Here is a 17,594-nt window from a genome sequence, read left to right as displayed (position 1 = left end):
GGCTAACTTTGTGATTGATCAAAATGTCTGCTATTTATTGTGTTAAAGGCAGAGCTGAAGTCAATGAAGAACATTCTGACAGACCTCCCCTGTTGTTCCAGGTCTGTCAGTGCAGTGTGGAGTGCGATGGCTATGGTGTCCTCGGTCTCGATCTGTTAGTATGTGCATTGGTGTGGGTCCAGACAGACTGACCATGCACATCATACACATAGTTTTTTTCGAATCTTTGGATCACGTGCGTGCCGAACCGTGGAGTGGGATCAGTTCGGATTATGGATCAACCGTGATCCGCTGCACCACTAATGTATATATATGTGTATGTATATGTATATATGTGCGTGTGTGTGGTGAACATGTAGTGAAATAAACATCTAAATATTTCTATGTATTATTGCAAATCCACTAGTCTAAAAAATAATGATGCTGCTCTATGTTCACTTCATCTCAGCACCTGTTTGTGTCACTTCTTCTGATGCTGCAGACTGCTGAGTCTATTTCATATTTGAATAAACCTTTTATAGTTTTCTTCCACTGTTTTTATTTTGTTATTCACATCTAAGAAAGACATGGTACAGAGAGGGTGGAGCTGCCTGTAGCTGTCTGTGGTGCTGAAGCTTTCAAACATTTCACACCAACACTGACTACAACTGTGACCACAGGGGGGCAGCATAGAGCCAGAGAGTGTTGGTGTAGCTGTTCACCCCTATAGTAAGAAACAAGAAGACTGATGAAGGAAAAGCTTCTTCCACTGGTGTAACACACAGGTTTGTATGAAGTCACACTAACTAACCAGCAGTAACCCACATTTGATCAAAGCAGGGGCAGAACTTTAATAACAGGTTATAATGTGTCATCACAGTTGTTGTCAATCCAAACACACTTTCTGATTTTTGCTGTTTATTGTAAAAGAACAACACACTTGTGCTATGACCTAATGCTGTAGTACAAAAACAACTATACAAAGTCATCAACACAAAAAACCTCATGCAAAATATTTGGCTTCCAGATCCATTTTACAAAAAAATTGAAAAACAACTTCCACATTGAATACAATATTAAATCTAAATTTAATAAAAAATTAAATTTAGATTTAATGTCTTTCTGATATTCCAGCTGATCAGAATCTTTAAAATTCTTATGAATCAAACATATTTTTTGCTGAACTTTTAGAAAAAAGACATTTACTGTAGTTTTAGGACCAACAGACTGATGAATAAACCAAGTAAACCAAAGTAAAGACAAGCTGCACTTTGACTTTTATTAGAACAATTTGCTGGAACTACAGAGTAATGAAGTACTTCAAGGTTTTGTGTGGATGACTTCCAACCTTACTGTACAGCACAGAGCACAGAGGGACAATATATGTAATCAATATATGATGCAGAATGAACAAGTAAAGACTGTAAGCTGAGTCTGAGGCTCATGCAGGACATTTCATGGTGAGGTGTCTTTGGTTGGATTATTCAAACATTTACATCAAAGCACCAAACTCATTTCTCACAGATGAAGGTCATTGATCCAGAACTGTACTGTACCCATCTCCTATCATAGTCACAGCAGACTCCATAGATACCAGAATAAGGATTCCCATATCCTTCTTCCCAGAACCTGTCAGAGAGATCAAATCTGATATGAAACTGGACTAAACTCATAACTATTGTCACATTCATATAAATATGAGTCTCTTTTGGAATATTCCCAATATTTCCTGTATTTCTTTCCCAGGTTTCTCGCCCACTTTCCCTCCTTTAGACTTTTCTCTGAGAATCATCATGCACACTAAAACAGCTTTCAAGCTTTGATGAATATGAAATCTTCCTGCTGTAAAAATGGAGAATAAAAAGAAGTCAGAGCTGACTTTCTGCTGTTTGAAACTGTTTTGTCAGCTGTTTACAGACATCACTTTGAAATGTGTGTCTATCAGGTCATATTTACTGAAGCTTCTTCCTTCATATGTTCTGAAGTTTTACAAACACCAAAGAAGAAGAGACAGGAATTCTCTGAAACAGTTTTTGTTCTGTGAGAAAAGAAACATTACAGCACAAAAAACATGAAGACAAATTGAACAAAGTGAAATGTGTCGGTCGCTGCTTTGAACATGTTTCAATCCTGATTTCTTCAAACTGACTTGTTGTAACTGAACGTGATCACAGACTGCAGATGAAGAGAGTTCAAGCACAGCTGTTCATTCAAAGGAGGATTTCTGCTTTTCTTTACATTCAGTTTGTGGGGCTGTTGGAAAATAGCTCAACTCATGTATTGCTGATCTATCTTCCAAAACATCAGTGTTTTACTTCTAAATAATAACTCTGGAATAGAAACAAACTAATGTCTCACGTTTCTGTCAGCGGTGCTCCGTCCACCCATTCCCATTTAGATCCTCCTGATGTCTGTTTGGTTCTCAGACCAATCCAAAAGTATCTTCTGAAATTACTGACAAATTCCTGTTTGAGAAGAGACACAAATATTGTCTCCAGTCATAATTCAGCACTTCTGTTGTGGTGACATCATCTTGTGAATATGTCTGAAGGAAGAATAAATGTGATGAAACTTTTCTTCCATTGTGCAGAAATCAGAGAGAAATCCATCAGAGTGGAAACAGGAAGCAGGTCACAGACTGACAGCAGGTCAAAAACACAAGTAACAGATGACTGTCAGCTCCATCAAAGATCACACAGACATGAACAAACACACCCACCTGTTCTTCTTTGCTGTTTATCGTCACCAGATCAGCTCCTTTATCCTGACAGTCTCTCCTGCTGTCAGACCAACTTGTACTCTCAGTGGATATAAAGTAACAGCTGCTTCCAAATCTCCTCCATCCTTCTGGACACCACTTCTCTTAAAGTCAAACACATGTTTTAAAGTCAGACTTTGTGTCATGTTGTATCACATTAATCTTTGGTCCCTGTCATTTTCCCTGTAAATACTTCATTTAAACTCAGGTTTTCTCTCTTATTCATAATTAACTGAAACTTACATTTATACAGAGAAACTGTTACACAGCATCAAACATTTAGGATTCAAAACAAAGACACAATCAGGTTATCACTGTGTAACACTGATGTTTTCTATTAGTTATTCAAACTTTATTACCTTCTATCTTCTCCTTCAGCTTCTTCACTTCTTCCTGTAGCTGACTGTCGTTCAAAGCGACTGAAATATTTTAGTGAAATCAAAATAAAATAAAATAAAATGAGTGAAACATTGAACAGAAATAATCTTCTTCCTCTGCTTTGTCAAATATCAATAAGAGTCAGAAACTTGCAGCCATTGTTCTTTAACATGTCCTGTGGGTGGAGGTGTTAGAACTACAGGAAATCTGATGAGCTAAATACGTATCAACTGTGAACAAAAACCACTGACAAGATTCAGAATAATTGTGCTTCAGTGTGGAGGAAGAAGGTGAAGAATCAAACAGCATTTCTACACCTGTAGTCAGAGATGTTATCTATATGCTTTGAAAGAATAGATTCTGACTCATGTGACATGTGCCTGTTCTCACTGAAAATATGTCTTTTTACATTCAGACAAAGCTGCTCTGAGGCTTCAACACTTCCTGATATCAAAGGTGTTTCCATGTGATCAGGTACTTCCTGTATTTGCTGTGGCAGAAGGACACGTTCTGGTTGTGAAGCTGCATGTTTGTTGGCTGCTGGGATTCAGTATTAGTCATACATTCATTTGCAGCCAAGATCCCATCTTTGTAGCTCAGACTGCTGAAGACTCACACTGACTGACTGCAGCATCTCATATAGCACACACAGCATAAGTGTCTATGATACAGTAACAGACTGAACTTTGACCTGTTGTTATGACTGTCATCATATTTGTGTCATTTTGTGTAACTGCTGTGTTTTTCTGTCCTTCATGAAAAGCTCTGCATGCTGTGCCTCAGCTGTGACTGAATGAGAGGATGATAACGGGCATGTGCAGGTACTCTGCTGTGATTGGTGCACCAACATGCAGCCTAATGATTACATACAGAGCCAAGATGGCCGCCGTCTGCAGAGGACTCATTCAGCTTTTCCTTGTTCCAACCTGCCACACCTGTGCAGCTCTGTAATGGCTGCAGTTAATATCTACCAAACATCAGTGTAACACCTGTTGAAATGCTAGTGTTTCACCACTAGGTGGAGCTATTGTGATGTTAATGTCATTAACACATTTTATTTTTGGATGTTTTTTTATGTTTTATGTTTTCTGAATCATGGGGAAGAAATGGAATTTGTTATGTTAGTTTCAGTTAGGTTTTTGTGTGTTTTACACCTTTTTGTGTTTTTGTGGGCTGATATTTAAGTTTCCCCTTTGTCTTGTTTAGGTAGGTCACTTTTTTTGAGTTCGCAGCATTGGTTGTTATCAGATTTTGAGTAGACTTCTGTTACTCTGACGTCGTTTATGGGCCCAAGATTTAGACTTTTCTGTATACTTTGACCAAATTTGTTTTGGAGTTTTTGTTTTTTTTCCATCATAAGCTCTCACTGTTTCACTTTGAAGCAGGTTGTGTTATGGTCCTGTGATTTAGATTTTTTTGGCCTTTTCTATTTTTCTTTATGTAAGTTTGTTATTCTTGGGTTGTTATTCATGTATTTTCTTCTCTTCGTGTATGAGTTTTGTTATTTTTTATTTATTTTTATATATTATATTGTCAGTGTTCTGCCCTTTTGTGTAAAGTTTCTGTCAGTGTTGGAGCCATTTTATGTTTTTGGTGCTATTGTAATTTCTCAGCACTAGAGGGAGTAGTAGCCCTACTTGGCACTGTCGCCATAACCTTTTAATCCAGGTTCAGTGGTGCTCAGGTGTGATGAAATGGGACAGAGGCAAACAGTGTTTTGACCGTGTATCAGTGTGAATCAGGTCGTGTGAGAATATGGAAACTTGAGCTTGAGGCAAATGTTGGATCGATGTTATTGAAATTAGAATAATAAAGATTAAATTTTTAATTTCAAGCAAAAGATTAATGAACACTTACTTTGTACAGGTCAAAGCACCTGTCACTCATCTTCTTGATCTTCGATTAGCGATGTTTGGCCCTACAGTCCCTGATTTTGCCTTTGTTTGATTACTTTCTGTTTAACCTTTGTTTAACCTGCGTCTGCTGTGTTTGGTATTTAGTTTACTTTCTTTGTCTGTTTTTCTGTGATTAGGTTCAGCTGTGTTCCCCTCCTGTTTCATCTCTTTTTTGCTTCACTCCGCACGCGAGCCTTGTGTTTGCGCTGAGCAGAGGGGAGAGGGGCGGTAGTTACACTCGCAGCAGCACAGGAACAGAGCGGGAGGAGAGAGAGAGCCACGGACAACAACAACAGACAACATCATCACAATAGAAAGGTGTAGTAATGAAAATGAGTGACATCAAGAAAAGAAGCACAATCTGGAACTATTTATATTTCATTGACAGTACAAAGTGTGAGGACAAGAAAATAATTATTATAATATGATGTGTTAAATTTGTTCAGATCAGAGGAATAAGGAAGGATTGGCCTGTGTTTTAGTTTGGCTTAGCTGTAGCCTGAGAGTGTAATTGTTTAGAAGGAAAGAAATTTATGGACACTGGGTTCTGCTGCCATAGAAGGAGACAGGAAGCTACAGTTGGGGGTTGCTGATGCTGATGCTTGTACCTTTAATAAAACTCATAATTGTTATAAACTTAGAAGTAGGTTTGCAGGAGACTCTGCTTATCTGTAAATGTAAGACAACAAGAGGCCAATGGCCCAGTGGATGCAGAGTGGGGGTCTCAGTGTTTGTAACATGTTAACTCTGTTTTCTATGTTGTGTAGAGGAATTTGGTGTAGCTTGAGTGAGATTACTTTTATGACCCCCAGGAAGTCACGTATACAGACACACAGACACAAAGTGCTTTGACTGTTACGACACACCCACACCCACATGCACACTCACTCACGCACACACAGGCACTCACGTGCTCGTGCACACACACAGACACAGAGTTTGTAGCACACCGTGGGGGTTTTATGATGGGGTCACTTCTATAAAGCTGGCTGTAACAGACAAAGGAGTGAAGATCTGCAGAGGGACACTGGCCTTGCACGTCTTCCCTTCTAGAAGATGCATGCTTAAATGAAGATGAATAAAGATGAATAAAGGTTTTGTGAAATGACTACTGAGTTCTGGTGCCGTCTCTGGATGCCTGAGGAATAAAAAGAACCGGGTGAAACTGATTTCGCAACAAAAGGCAGAGTGTAGAGTCTGCAAGAAAAGGATATCATATAGAGCCGGCTCCACAAACAACCTGCACAGGCACCTGAGAACTGTCCACTGCCGGTTCTCTAAAAAGAGACGGAATTCCCATCACTAGTATTCATTCCCATTGTTTCCCTCGCCCTTTGTCCAGTCGTCTCACTAGCTGTGCTGTTCCTACTCTTTTTGTCTGTTTTTCTTGTACCTCATGGATTTTTGTTTCTTGTTTCCGGACCATCTGTATTTTCCTGGAATAAACACACTTTGTGTTTAACATTTGTCCACCATGTTCTGCATTTGGGTCCTGAAGCTTCCACCACACCGTGGACAACATAAACTGATAGTTTGTAGGGCTGAGCTGCCTTTGACTTTGAACAGTTTTCTCCTGATTATGTTAGTTTGGGAGGTCTGCAGATGTAACTTGTTTTGTTTCTTTTTATCAGATTATCTTTACACAAGAACCTGATTTAAAACATAAAATTAACCCACTTTCAAATACAGTCATCTCCAACTTTATTAAGTATTAATAGTTTCTTACCTTCCATCTTGTCCTTCAGCTTCACTTCTTTCTGCAGCTGCTCTTTTTCCAAACTCACTAAAATATCTGGTTAGAAATGCAACAAAACAGGAAATTAGTTTAAGATTTCAAATCATTCCACTTTCCCAGATGGACTTTTTTATTCTCACTTTAGATGAATGGGACTAACATTAGCTTGTTAGCTAGCTGCTTAACACACCAAGTGATCTAACTAGTCGCACAATGACAGACGGCCACTGTCTAACATAGTGTGACTGCACCTGCATCAGTCTGCAGCAGATGCTGCTGCCTGTCTGCTTTGTTGATATAATCACAGAATCACCGTGTTGAGTGAAGAGTTTGAAGGAACAACAAGAACATTCACTCCACCTCCACAACACACACAAGATATGAGCCAGGAATCATGCACACAGACACACACCTGCTAATCAGTGCTAAGTAACAGACTCATGAAATACTAGAAGCTCAGTCAGCAAAACCAACGTGTTGGTCAGGCTGTACCACACAGCAGCTCATATTATTGATCAGAGAATTCCATTTAAATTGCCACCGTGCAGTTTTTATGAAGAGGAAACTATCCTTAGAGACCAAAACTCATTTGGTCCTGAATGGAAACATGTTTTTAATGCAGCAAAGGTGCTCATTTTAACATGGGAGTCTGTGGGGACTGACTCGCTTTCAGCATCAGCCTCCAGTGGTCATTAAAGGAAATGCAGTTTTTGCTGCTTCTGTGTTGGCTTCATGTACTTCCTGTATTTGCTGTGGCAGAAGGACACGTTCTGGTTGTGAAGCTGCATGTTTGTTGGCTGCTGGGATTCAGTATCAGTCATACATTCATTTGCAGGAGAAGTTCAGAGGTTGTATCTTATCTTACAGCATATGGACAGGATGATGATCCCAGCAAACAAAGTCAAGTCAGTCAAAGTCAAAGTAAACTTTGTCATCTCCAGTGTTGGGAAGGTTACTTTTAAAATGTATTCCACTAAGTTCAATTTCAATTCAATTCAATTCAATTTTATTTATCTAGCGCCAAATCACAACAAAAGTCGCCTCAAGGCGCTTCATAGATACAGAGAAAAGCCCAACAATCATATGACCCCCTATGAGCAAGCACTTTGGCGACAGTGGGAAGGAAAAACTCCCTTTAACAGGAAGAAACCTCCGGCAGAACCAGGCTCAGGGAAGGGCGGCCATCTGCTGCGACCGGTTGGGGTGAGAGAAGGAAGACAGGATAAAAGACATGCTGTGGAAGAGAGACAGAGGTTAATAACAGATATGATTCAACACAGAGAGGTCTGTTAATACATAGAGAGCGATAAAGGTGACTGGAAAGGAAAAACTCAATGCATCATGGGAATCCCCCGGCAGCCTACATCTATTGCAGCATAACTAAGGGAGGATTCAGGGTCACCTGGTCCAGCCCTAACTATTTGCTTTAGCAAAAAGGAAAGTTTTAAGCCTAATCTTAAAAGTAGAGATAGTGTCTGTCTCCTGAATCCAAACTGGAAGCTGGTTCCACAGAAGAGGGGCCTGAAAACTGAAGGCTCTCCCTCCCATTCTACTTTTAAATACTCTAGGAACAACAACTAGGCCTGCAGAGCGAGAGCGAAGTGCTCTAATAGGGTGATATGGTACTACAAGGTCATTAAGATAAGATGGGGCCTGATTATTTAAGACCTTGTATGTGAGGAGCAGGATTTTGAATTCAATTCTGGATTTAACAGGAAGCCAATGAAGGGAAGCCAAAACAGGAGAAATATGCTCTTTCTTTCTAGTCCCTGTCAGTACTCTTGCTGCAGCATTTTGGATTAGCTGAAGGCTTTTCAGTGAGTTTTTTGGACATCCTGATAATAATGAATTGCAGTAGTCCAGCCTGGAAGTAATAAATGCATGAACTAGTTTTTCAGCGTCACTCTGAGACAGGATATTTCTAATTTTAGAGATGTTGCGCAAATGGAAGAACGCAGTCTTACATATTTGTTTAATATGTGCGTTGAAGGACATATCCTGGTCAAAAATGACTCCAAGGTTCCTCACAGTGTTACTGGAGGCCAAGGTAATGCCATCCAGAGTAAGAATCTGGTTAGATACCATATTTCTAAGCTTTTCAGCGCCGAGTACAATGACCTCAGTTTTATCTGAGTTAAGAAGCAGAAAGTTAGTGGCCATCCAAGTCTTTATGTCTTTAAGACATTCCTGCAGTTTAACTAATTGGTGTGTGTTATCTGGCTTCATGGACAGATAGAGCTGGGTGTCATCTGCATAGCAGTGAAAATGTATGCTATGTCTTCTAATGATGCTGCGTAGGGGAAGCATGTATAATGTAAACAGAATTGGTCCTAGCACTGAACCCTGTGGAACTCCATAATTAATCTCAGTGTGTGAAGAGGACTCTCCATTTACATGCACAAATTGGAGTCTATTAGATAGATATGATACAAACCACTGCAGTGCAATACCTGTAATACCTACAGCATGTTCTAATCGCTCTAATAGGATATTATGGTCAACAGTATCGAATGCTGCACTAAGGTCAAGAAGGACAAGCACAGAGATGAGTCCACTGTCAGAGGCCATAAGAAGATCATTTGTAACCTTCACTAAAGCTGTTTCTGTGCTGTGATGAACTCTGAAACCTGACTGAAACTCTTCAAATAAATCATTCCTCTGCAGATGATCTGTTAGCTGTTTGACAACTACTCTTTCAAGGATTTTTGATATGAAAGGAAGGTTGGAGATTGGCCTATAATTAGCTAAGACTGCTGGGTCTAGAGATGCTTTTTGAGTAAAGGTTTAACTGCAGCCACCTTGAAGGCCTGTGGTACATAGCCGATTATTAGAGATAGGTTGATCATATATAAGATCGAAGAATTAATCAATGGCAGGACTTCTTTGAGCAGTTTTGTGGGAATGGGGTCTAAAAGACACGTTGATGGTTTGGAGGAAGTACTTATTGAAGTTAACTCAGAAAGATCAATTGGAGAAAAAGAGTCTAACTTAACATCAATGGTACTAAGAGTAGCTGTAGATAATATTACATCTGTGGGATGATTATTGGTAATTTTTTCTCTAATGATAAAAATTTTATTTGTGAAGAAGTTCATGAAGTCATCACTAGTTAACGTTAAAGGGATGGTTGGCTCAAAAGAGCTCTGACTGTTTGTCAGCCTGGCTACAGTGCTGAAGAGAAACCTGGGGTTCTTCAATCAGTGATGAGTAGTAAGCTGTTCTGGCTTTGCGGAGGGTTATCTTATAAAGCAACAAACTATTTCTCCAGGCTAAATGATGATCCTCTAAATTTGTGACACGCCATTTCCTCTCCAGATTACGAGTCATCTGCTTTAGGGTACGTGTTTGAGAATTATACCACGGGGTCAGGTACTTCTGATTAGAGACCTTAGTTTTCACTGGAGCTACAGTATCCAGAGTCGTACGTAGTGAGGAGGTGAAATTATTAACAAGATAATCGACCTCTGTTGGGGTAGCGTTCAGATAGCTGCTCTGCTCTGTGTTGGTACAGGGCATTGACGATGATAACAGTGGCTGGATTATATTCTTAAACTTAGATACAGCGCTTTCAGAAAGACATCTACTTTGATAAAGTCCACTCTCCACTGCTGCATAATCAATTATTGTAAATGTAAATGTTATCAAGAAATGATCAGAGAGGAGAGAGTTTTCAGGAAACACTGTTAAATGTTCAGTTTCTATGCCATATGTTAAAACAAGATCTAGAGTTTGATTGAAGTGGTGGGTGGGTTCTTTTACATTTTGAGAGAAACCAATTGAGTCTAACAACAGATTAAATGCCACCAGATCCTTGATTCTCTGCAGGTGGGGCTCTGTCTGGTCCTGCAGCTCTCCCCACCGATGGCGCAACGTCGCTGCCTGCTCCCGTTGAGTGGCCGCCCGCGCTGGCCACCATTGAGAGTTTACAGTATGAGTGATTTCAGGAATCTGATGCAGGGCTCGCAAAATTTCAAAATCCCTGGTAGCCCTTCGGGCAGGGACTCTTCAGTTTTTGGTAGCCCAAGATAAATTTAAGTAGCCCGAATAAAAAAGAGAGCAATTTTTTGATTGATGTTTTGTTTCCTTTACAATATTATACATTAAAGTATAATATTGTAAAGGAAACAAAACATTAATCAAAAAATTGTTGAAACACAAATTACAACATTGTATAAAAATTACAATCATCAACTCAAATACTTGGTTCTAATTGAACAGAAATTTCTATGAACTTGTAAGAACTGTGTAGAACATGAATCAGTCTGTGTCAGATCCTCAATCTGAAATTTCCACTGAAGTCATGGGTAAGAGGCAAGTGGAACCAAGATCTAGGCCATTTGCTTTTTGAAGTTTGCAAAGACTGCTAAATTTTGCCAGTGGTAGTTCACTCTTTGCAACATAGATTGATTTTCAGGTTTATTTTTTAGTATGTTATTTGCAATTGGTGTTTGTTCCGGGAAAGATATTGCAGACTGAGCAATAATGCATTTCTTGCATTTCTCATGGGTTCTAATGGGGGCCTTTCTTAAAATTACTGGTCCCAGTAACAAAGGCGCTTGTCGACTCAGAAATCGAGGGAAAACCAACAACACACCCGGCAGAACATTATGTTATTTACACGGGTGCACATAAGTGGTCCGCATGTGCGCATTCGCTGTCAAAATAAAAGACGTGCGCGTTTGCGTGCAACGCGCGTTTGCGTCCATATAAAAGGCACTGTTTTTGTCCGCTATAGTGGGATTTTCACGGCACATTCTGCACCACATCTCTGTGTGTTCATCATTTGTTTGAAGCCAGCTCACCTCCTGCAACCACTTTTCCGAGAATACGCGCTTCTTTTGTGGTTCGGACTCCTTCTGACATTTCTTTGGAGGTGGAGGAAAACCAAAGTAATTGCTTAAAGGAGCTTCTTCGACATCTTTAAGAGTTCTAAACAAATGTCTGTCCTCGTCCAGAAAATCTTATGTACGCAAACACGCGTTGCGTTTTTTATTTTGACAGCGAATGCGCACCTGCGGACCACTTATGTGCAGCCCTGGTTATATAGCTCGTCATATTGCAGCCACAGAAATTCTTTTGTCCATGAAACCATAAAGCTGCACATTCTCTTTGCCTTATAGTTTGATTTGTCATAACTTTTCCGTTTTGTGGTAAGCTTTTCTTTGGCTGTCACTTCTTCACCCTGACCTGTCTTATTTGGCTCAGCAGAACTAAAATATATATCCTGCTGCTTTTACACACGCACTCACGTAACGCTCAGCGATTCTCTGCGCGATCAACCTCTCACATGTTTAAGCTTGCTGCAGGAGATTTCACTTGTCATGTTTGCATAGTAAGCTAACGATTGATAAGACGATGTCAGAGGAACAAATGCACAAATTATCCTCACTCACCAATCAGTGCTGTCGCTCTCTATACACAGTTCGCGCGATTGCAAAGTGATAGCAAAAAACAAGCGCAAATTCAAACGCGATTTCAATATGTCACATATTGACAGTGGCTCACCGATGCCAATGACATAATTACCCAGCTACATTTCCGAAAGAATGCAAAAGCATTGACATATATTTTTCCTTCCTATGATAGCCCGACGGGCAGGGCAGAGATAGATTTTGGTGGCCCGACTGGAAAAATCGCTAGCCCCGGGACGTCGGGCTAGCGATTTTGCGAGCCCTGTGATGGCTTGCAGGAAAAAGCTATCTCACAGTCTGGAGTATCAGGCCCCAATGCTGCGATAGCGGTTGCCGGATGGGAGGAGGGGTCAAGTATGATGCAGGAGGCCTTACTGATGCAGCGTTTGTGAAAGATGCCCTGTAGCAGAGGGAGAGACGTTCCAGTGATCTTGGCAGCTGCATTGACGATCCGATGTAGCTGGCTGAGGTCGCCGACTTTGCAGTTACCGAGCCACACGAAGATGCAGCTGGTCAGGAGCTCGCTATGGTGCTCCTTTAGAACATGGTGAGGGTGGGAGGAGGGAGGTTGGCCTGTTTCAGGCGTCTCAGGAAGTGGAGGCACTGCTGGGCCTTTTTGGTGATGGAGGTGGTGTTGGTGGTCCAGATGAGGTCGTCTGAGATGTGAACTCCCAGGAACTTGATGCTGTTAACAGTCTCTACGTGGAACCGTGGATGCTGAGTGGTGTGTGGGTGGAGCGAGTCTTCTTGAAGTTGACAATCATCTCCTTGGTTTCATCCACATTCAGTGACAGGTTGTTCTTGCTGCACCAGAACTCCAGCTGCTGAACCTCATCTCTGTACGCTGACTTTGTGTTGCTGCTGATGAGTCCAACCAGCCCTGAGGAGCTCCTGTGTTGTTGCCGATTCGGACGGACTGAGGCCTCTCTGACAGGAAATCCAGTATCCAGTAGCCGAGAGAAGTGCTCAGTCCCAACTTGCTGAGTTTGTCAAACAGTTTTTGGGGGATAATGGTGCTGAATGCTGAGCTCAAGTCAATGAACACCATTCTGACATAGGTGTCTTTCTTGTGCCGGTGGGAGAGGGAGAGGTGAAGTGGAGTGGAAATAGCATCCTCGGTCGAGCTGTTCAGCCAGTATGCAAACTGCAGTGGATCCAGTGAGCAGGGGAGGTTGCTTTTCACATGTGCCATGACAAGTCTCTCGAAGCACTTCATGATGATGGGTGTCAGGGCGATGAAATTCAGGCAGGATGCTGAGGATTTCTTTGGCACCGGGATAATGGTGGTGGACTTAAAGCATGCTGGGATGATCATCTGGCTCAGCGATGAATTGAAATGTCTGTGAAGACATCGGCCAGCTCATCAGCACAGTCTCTCAGCACGCAACCTGGGATGTTGTCTGGTCCAGCAACTTTCCGTGGGTTGACCTTGGTGAAAGTTCTCCTCGGGTCAGCTGCAGGCAGAGAGATGGTATGGTCGGTGGTGGTGGGCATGGCTTTCTTTGCTTGTGTGTTGTTCAGTGCATCAAACCATGCGTAGAACTTGTTCAGCTCCTCAGGAAACCACGTTTCCGTGAGGATGAAAACACAAAAGTTCTTAACTTTGTGCTGGGTCGAATGTTGGAGCCAAAGATAATCGATTTAACTGTCCAGGGAGCAAACGCTGGAGAGCGGGATGGATGGAAGTGCCCGGCGGAACAGGTTAGCCTTTAGCCTAGCGCTAGCACCGACACGCTTTCCTTGCTTTTGTTTACGTGCAAAGCGTCTCGCTGCCTCGGTGGGCGGTGGGGGAGTTAACAAACCCAGACCCAGTTTCTCCATCGGCATATTAGTCATGGAAATTGTGCTCTTTTCACTGATTCTGATCAGAAATTGTCTATTGTAGGTGGTACGCATCGTGCCTCGGTCTTGAAAAAAAAACAAAACAAAACAAAATAAATCAGCCGCTGCCTGCTCATGGCGCCGCCGGTGTTTTTGAGGAGGCACAGCACTGTGCTACACTCAGTGTAGCACATCTGAAAGAGCCCTTCTGGAGTGAAGGAGGATTCTGAGTCTGTGGTCCTGTTAGAAATCAGTGTGGATGTTTCTAACCACAAACACAGAATGACCTCTAGAACAAACAAGTGTGTGATTTTGACCATTTTACAAGTTAAAAATCATGCAACTGCTAAATTAACACATCTCAAATTCATTCTTTTCCTGAAATTGGTTTATTCTTCATGTACTAAATTTTGGGACATGTGTAATGAATAGGAAAAAAAATTACAACCACTTAAATCAAGAACCACGGAAGGTTCCTCTGGGTTGTCCTTCACTTGGTGTTCGCCCTCTCTGAGTATCACTTCCTGTTCCTGTTATGGTAAATGGCCTGTATTTATATGGCGCTTTACTAGTCCTTAAGGACCCCAAAGCGCTTTACACATCCAGTCATCCACCCATTCACACACACATTCACACACTGGTGATGGCAGCTACATTGTAGCCACAGCCACCCTGGGACGCACTGACAGAGGCGAGGCTGCCGGACACTGGCGCCACCGGGCCCTCTGACCACCACCAGTAGGCAACGGGTGAAGTGTCTTGCCCAAGGACACAACGACCGAGACTGTCCAAGCCGGGGCTCGAACCAGCAACCTTCCGATTACAAGGCAAACTCCCAACTCTTGAGCCGCGATCGCCCGATATATACATATGTACATACATACATATACAACACGCTAATTATATTTACAGTATTCACTCACTGTGTCTTTACTTTTTAGCGTAGCTTAGCTCGTAGCCAACTCGCTGCCAGCATGGCCTCTTCACCCGTCCCTGCTGCACTTTCCTGCTCATTATTTTTTAATTTTAGTTACTCCTCAACCTCCTTTATCAGTAATGATACTCTGGAGGTGATGCTCTGGAGGCCAGGATGATTGAATTGGAGATTCGGCTTCACACCCTTGAAAAATCTGTAGCTAGACATGGCCATGTAGCCGATGCAGCCACAGGTAGCGTTGGCCCTACTAGCTGTCCCACGGCAGACTGCCCCGAGCAGCTGGTGAAACAAGATGGCTGGGTGACGGTGAGGAGGAAGTGTAGTCCTAAAAAGAATACCCAGGTACACCACCAGCTTTTTCTGTGTCTAACGGGTTTTTTTTCCCCACTCAGCAAAACACCCAGCAGGGGTCAAACTCTGGTAATTGGTGATTCTGTTCTCAGACATGTGAAGCGAGAGACAAAAACAACCATAGTCAATTGTCTTCCAGGGACCAGAGCAGGCGACATTGAGGAAATGTAAAACTGCTGGGGAAGGGTAAACATGAATTCAGTAAAATTGTAATTCACGTCGGCAGTAATGACACCCGGTTACGCCAATCGGAGGTCCCTAAAATCAATATTGAATTGGTGTGTAACTTTGCCAAAACAATGTGGGACTCTGTAGTTTTCTCTGGTCCCCTCCCCAATCAGACCAGGAGGGACATGTTTAGCCGCATGTTCTCCTTAAATTGCTGGCTGTCTGAGTGGTGTCCAAAAAACAATGTGGGCTTCATAAAAAACTGGCAAACCTTCTGGAGGAAACCTGGTCTTGTTCCCACTCCTCCACTTTGGATGGAGCAGGCTAACATTGTTATCTTTTTACAAAAAAACAGCTGAACATGAGAGGTTTTTGGACATATTTTGTGTTCTCCATTCTTAAAGCACCGGTTCGAGCACCGTTTCAAGCACCGGCACTGTTTCAAAAGTACCAGTTTGGTACTGTATCGGATAAAACCTAAACGATACCCATCCCTACTAATGTTAAAGGGTTATGGTAAATGGCCTGTATTGTATAGTGCTTTACTAGTCCCTAAGGACCCCAAAGCGCTTTACACATCCAGTCATTCACACACTGGTGATGGCAGCTACATTGTAGCCACAGCCACCCTGGGGCGCACTGACAGAGGCGAGGCTGCCGGACACTGGCGCCACCGGGCCCTCTGACCACCAGAGGGAAGTGTCTTGCAAGGACACAACGACCAAGACTGTCCAAGGCGGGGCTCGAACTGGCAACCTTCCGATTACAAGACAAACTCCCAACTCTTGAGCCACGATAGCCTCAAGCTTGTCTTTAGTTAATTTAATTTAGTGTAGATCCCATCAGTTAGCTGGGCCCCAGCACATTTTTAACCAGCCTGTAGGTAGTGAACATATTTCAGCAGTAGTGTAACATTTATAAGAAAACTCTGCAGAGTGACTGTTTCTAACTGTAACATGAAGAGAGAACAGGAAGTAAACAGAATCAGGTCAACAACATCAAATAATTTCCCTTAAAATGTTAAAAATCACAAATCTGACACGATAAATAAAGTTGCTCACAGCGTGTTGAGATTCCAGCCAGAATCAGCAGATACAGCACTCCCAGGGTCACTTCAAACGCTCTGAAGCAGCTGCTGCCCACAGCTGGAAGCTTTCTCTGGGTGTGTTCAGCTACAGAGAAAATACACAAAGAGTCCATTCATGGAGCACTAATGAGGGACTCTGGAGCTCCTTCTTCTTCCTCCCTTTTATTATCTGTAGTTTGTATTTTTAGTTCTTTCCTACTTACCAGCTTCTTGTAATCCACCAGCAGGGTTCTGCTCTCCATCGTCTAACATCTCCACCTCGATTTGCTCTCTTCCTCTTCCATCCTCATGGGTCCCTCTGCTGTATTTCACCCTGGAGTCATGGACACCTTGAGTTTGTGTCGACATCTTAAGCTAAGAAGATATTTGACCGTCCGTCACTGTCTGCCTGTTTCTTTGAGTCAGGCAGCTTTGAACTGAAAATATCCAGGAAGTCAAACCAGAAGAGAGCCACAGTTTTCCTGTCACGTCATGATGTGTGAAACGTTGAGTTATTTATGAGCACTAACAGCATCCAACAAGATCTGAAGTTCAGTTCACTTCAAATGCAAAACTTTTAAATGCAGTTTTAATTGATGACAAATGTGAACGAGTCAGAAACGAACAGCAGAATAAAGCACAAACACAGACAGCTTAAATACTTTTCTACATTTATTTGGAAAACTTTTCCATTACATGCATTAATACATAGATACTTGTACACCAATACAAGCAAAGACACAAATGTGCTATATTTGAAATGTTTGTCATAATGCACAGACACGGAGCTTTAACTCAGCAGCAGCAACATAAAAATAGCTTTCTCAGAAGCTGCTGTCATCACACAATATATATTGTTAGTAATGAGCGAATGTTTCTGATGCAGGAAATATGGCGTCAGTGTGAACTTCAGTTATTTCGAGTTTAGCAGCAGAGAAACTCACAGCATGCAACCAGATCTGAAGTCAGTTTGATGAATTGAAACGCTGAAATATCTTTGATGCAGTTAGAATTCAATGAAATGCTGAAAATCATCTGAAGTGAAACACAACCAGGGTCTGTGGTCATTAGTTAAAAGCTTTGCACCAATCACAT

The 17,594-nt window shown here is 41.9% G+C and overlaps 1 protein-coding gene and 1 pseudogene across 1 annotated transcript; one reads left to right on the top strand and one right to left on the bottom strand.

The window, feature by feature from the left end:
• Window positions 1–1,251: 1,251 nt before the first annotated feature.
• Window positions 1,252–16,868, bottom strand: LOC148096570 (uncharacterized). Its single transcript, XM_087835134.1, has 7 exons — window positions 16,724–16,868; window positions 16,495–16,605; window positions 6,737–6,802; window positions 3,097–3,156; window positions 2,699–2,841; window positions 2,338–2,444; window positions 1,252–1,608 (listed from the first exon to the last, which is right to left on the bottom strand). The coding sequence occupies exons 1-7, from the start codon at window positions 16,866–16,868 to the stop codon at window positions 1,491–1,493; spliced, it is 750 nt and encodes a 249-aa protein (XP_087691260.1). The 3' UTR covers window positions 1,252–1,490.
• Window positions 14,952–15,792, top strand: LOC148096571 (uncharacterized; annotated as a pseudogene).
• Window positions 16,869–17,594: the final 726 nt, after the last annotated feature.

This window comes from Neolamprologus brichardi, chromosome 22 (assembly GCF_056152115.1).
Source record: "Neolamprologus brichardi isolate AB-2024 chromosome 22, ASM5615211v1, whole genome shotgun sequence".
Classification (NCBI taxonomy): Eukaryota; Metazoa; Chordata; class Actinopteri; order Cichliformes; family Cichlidae; genus Neolamprologus; species Neolamprologus brichardi.
Note: the sequence above shows the minus strand (reverse complement) of the source record. Positions and strands in the feature narration are given on the sequence as shown.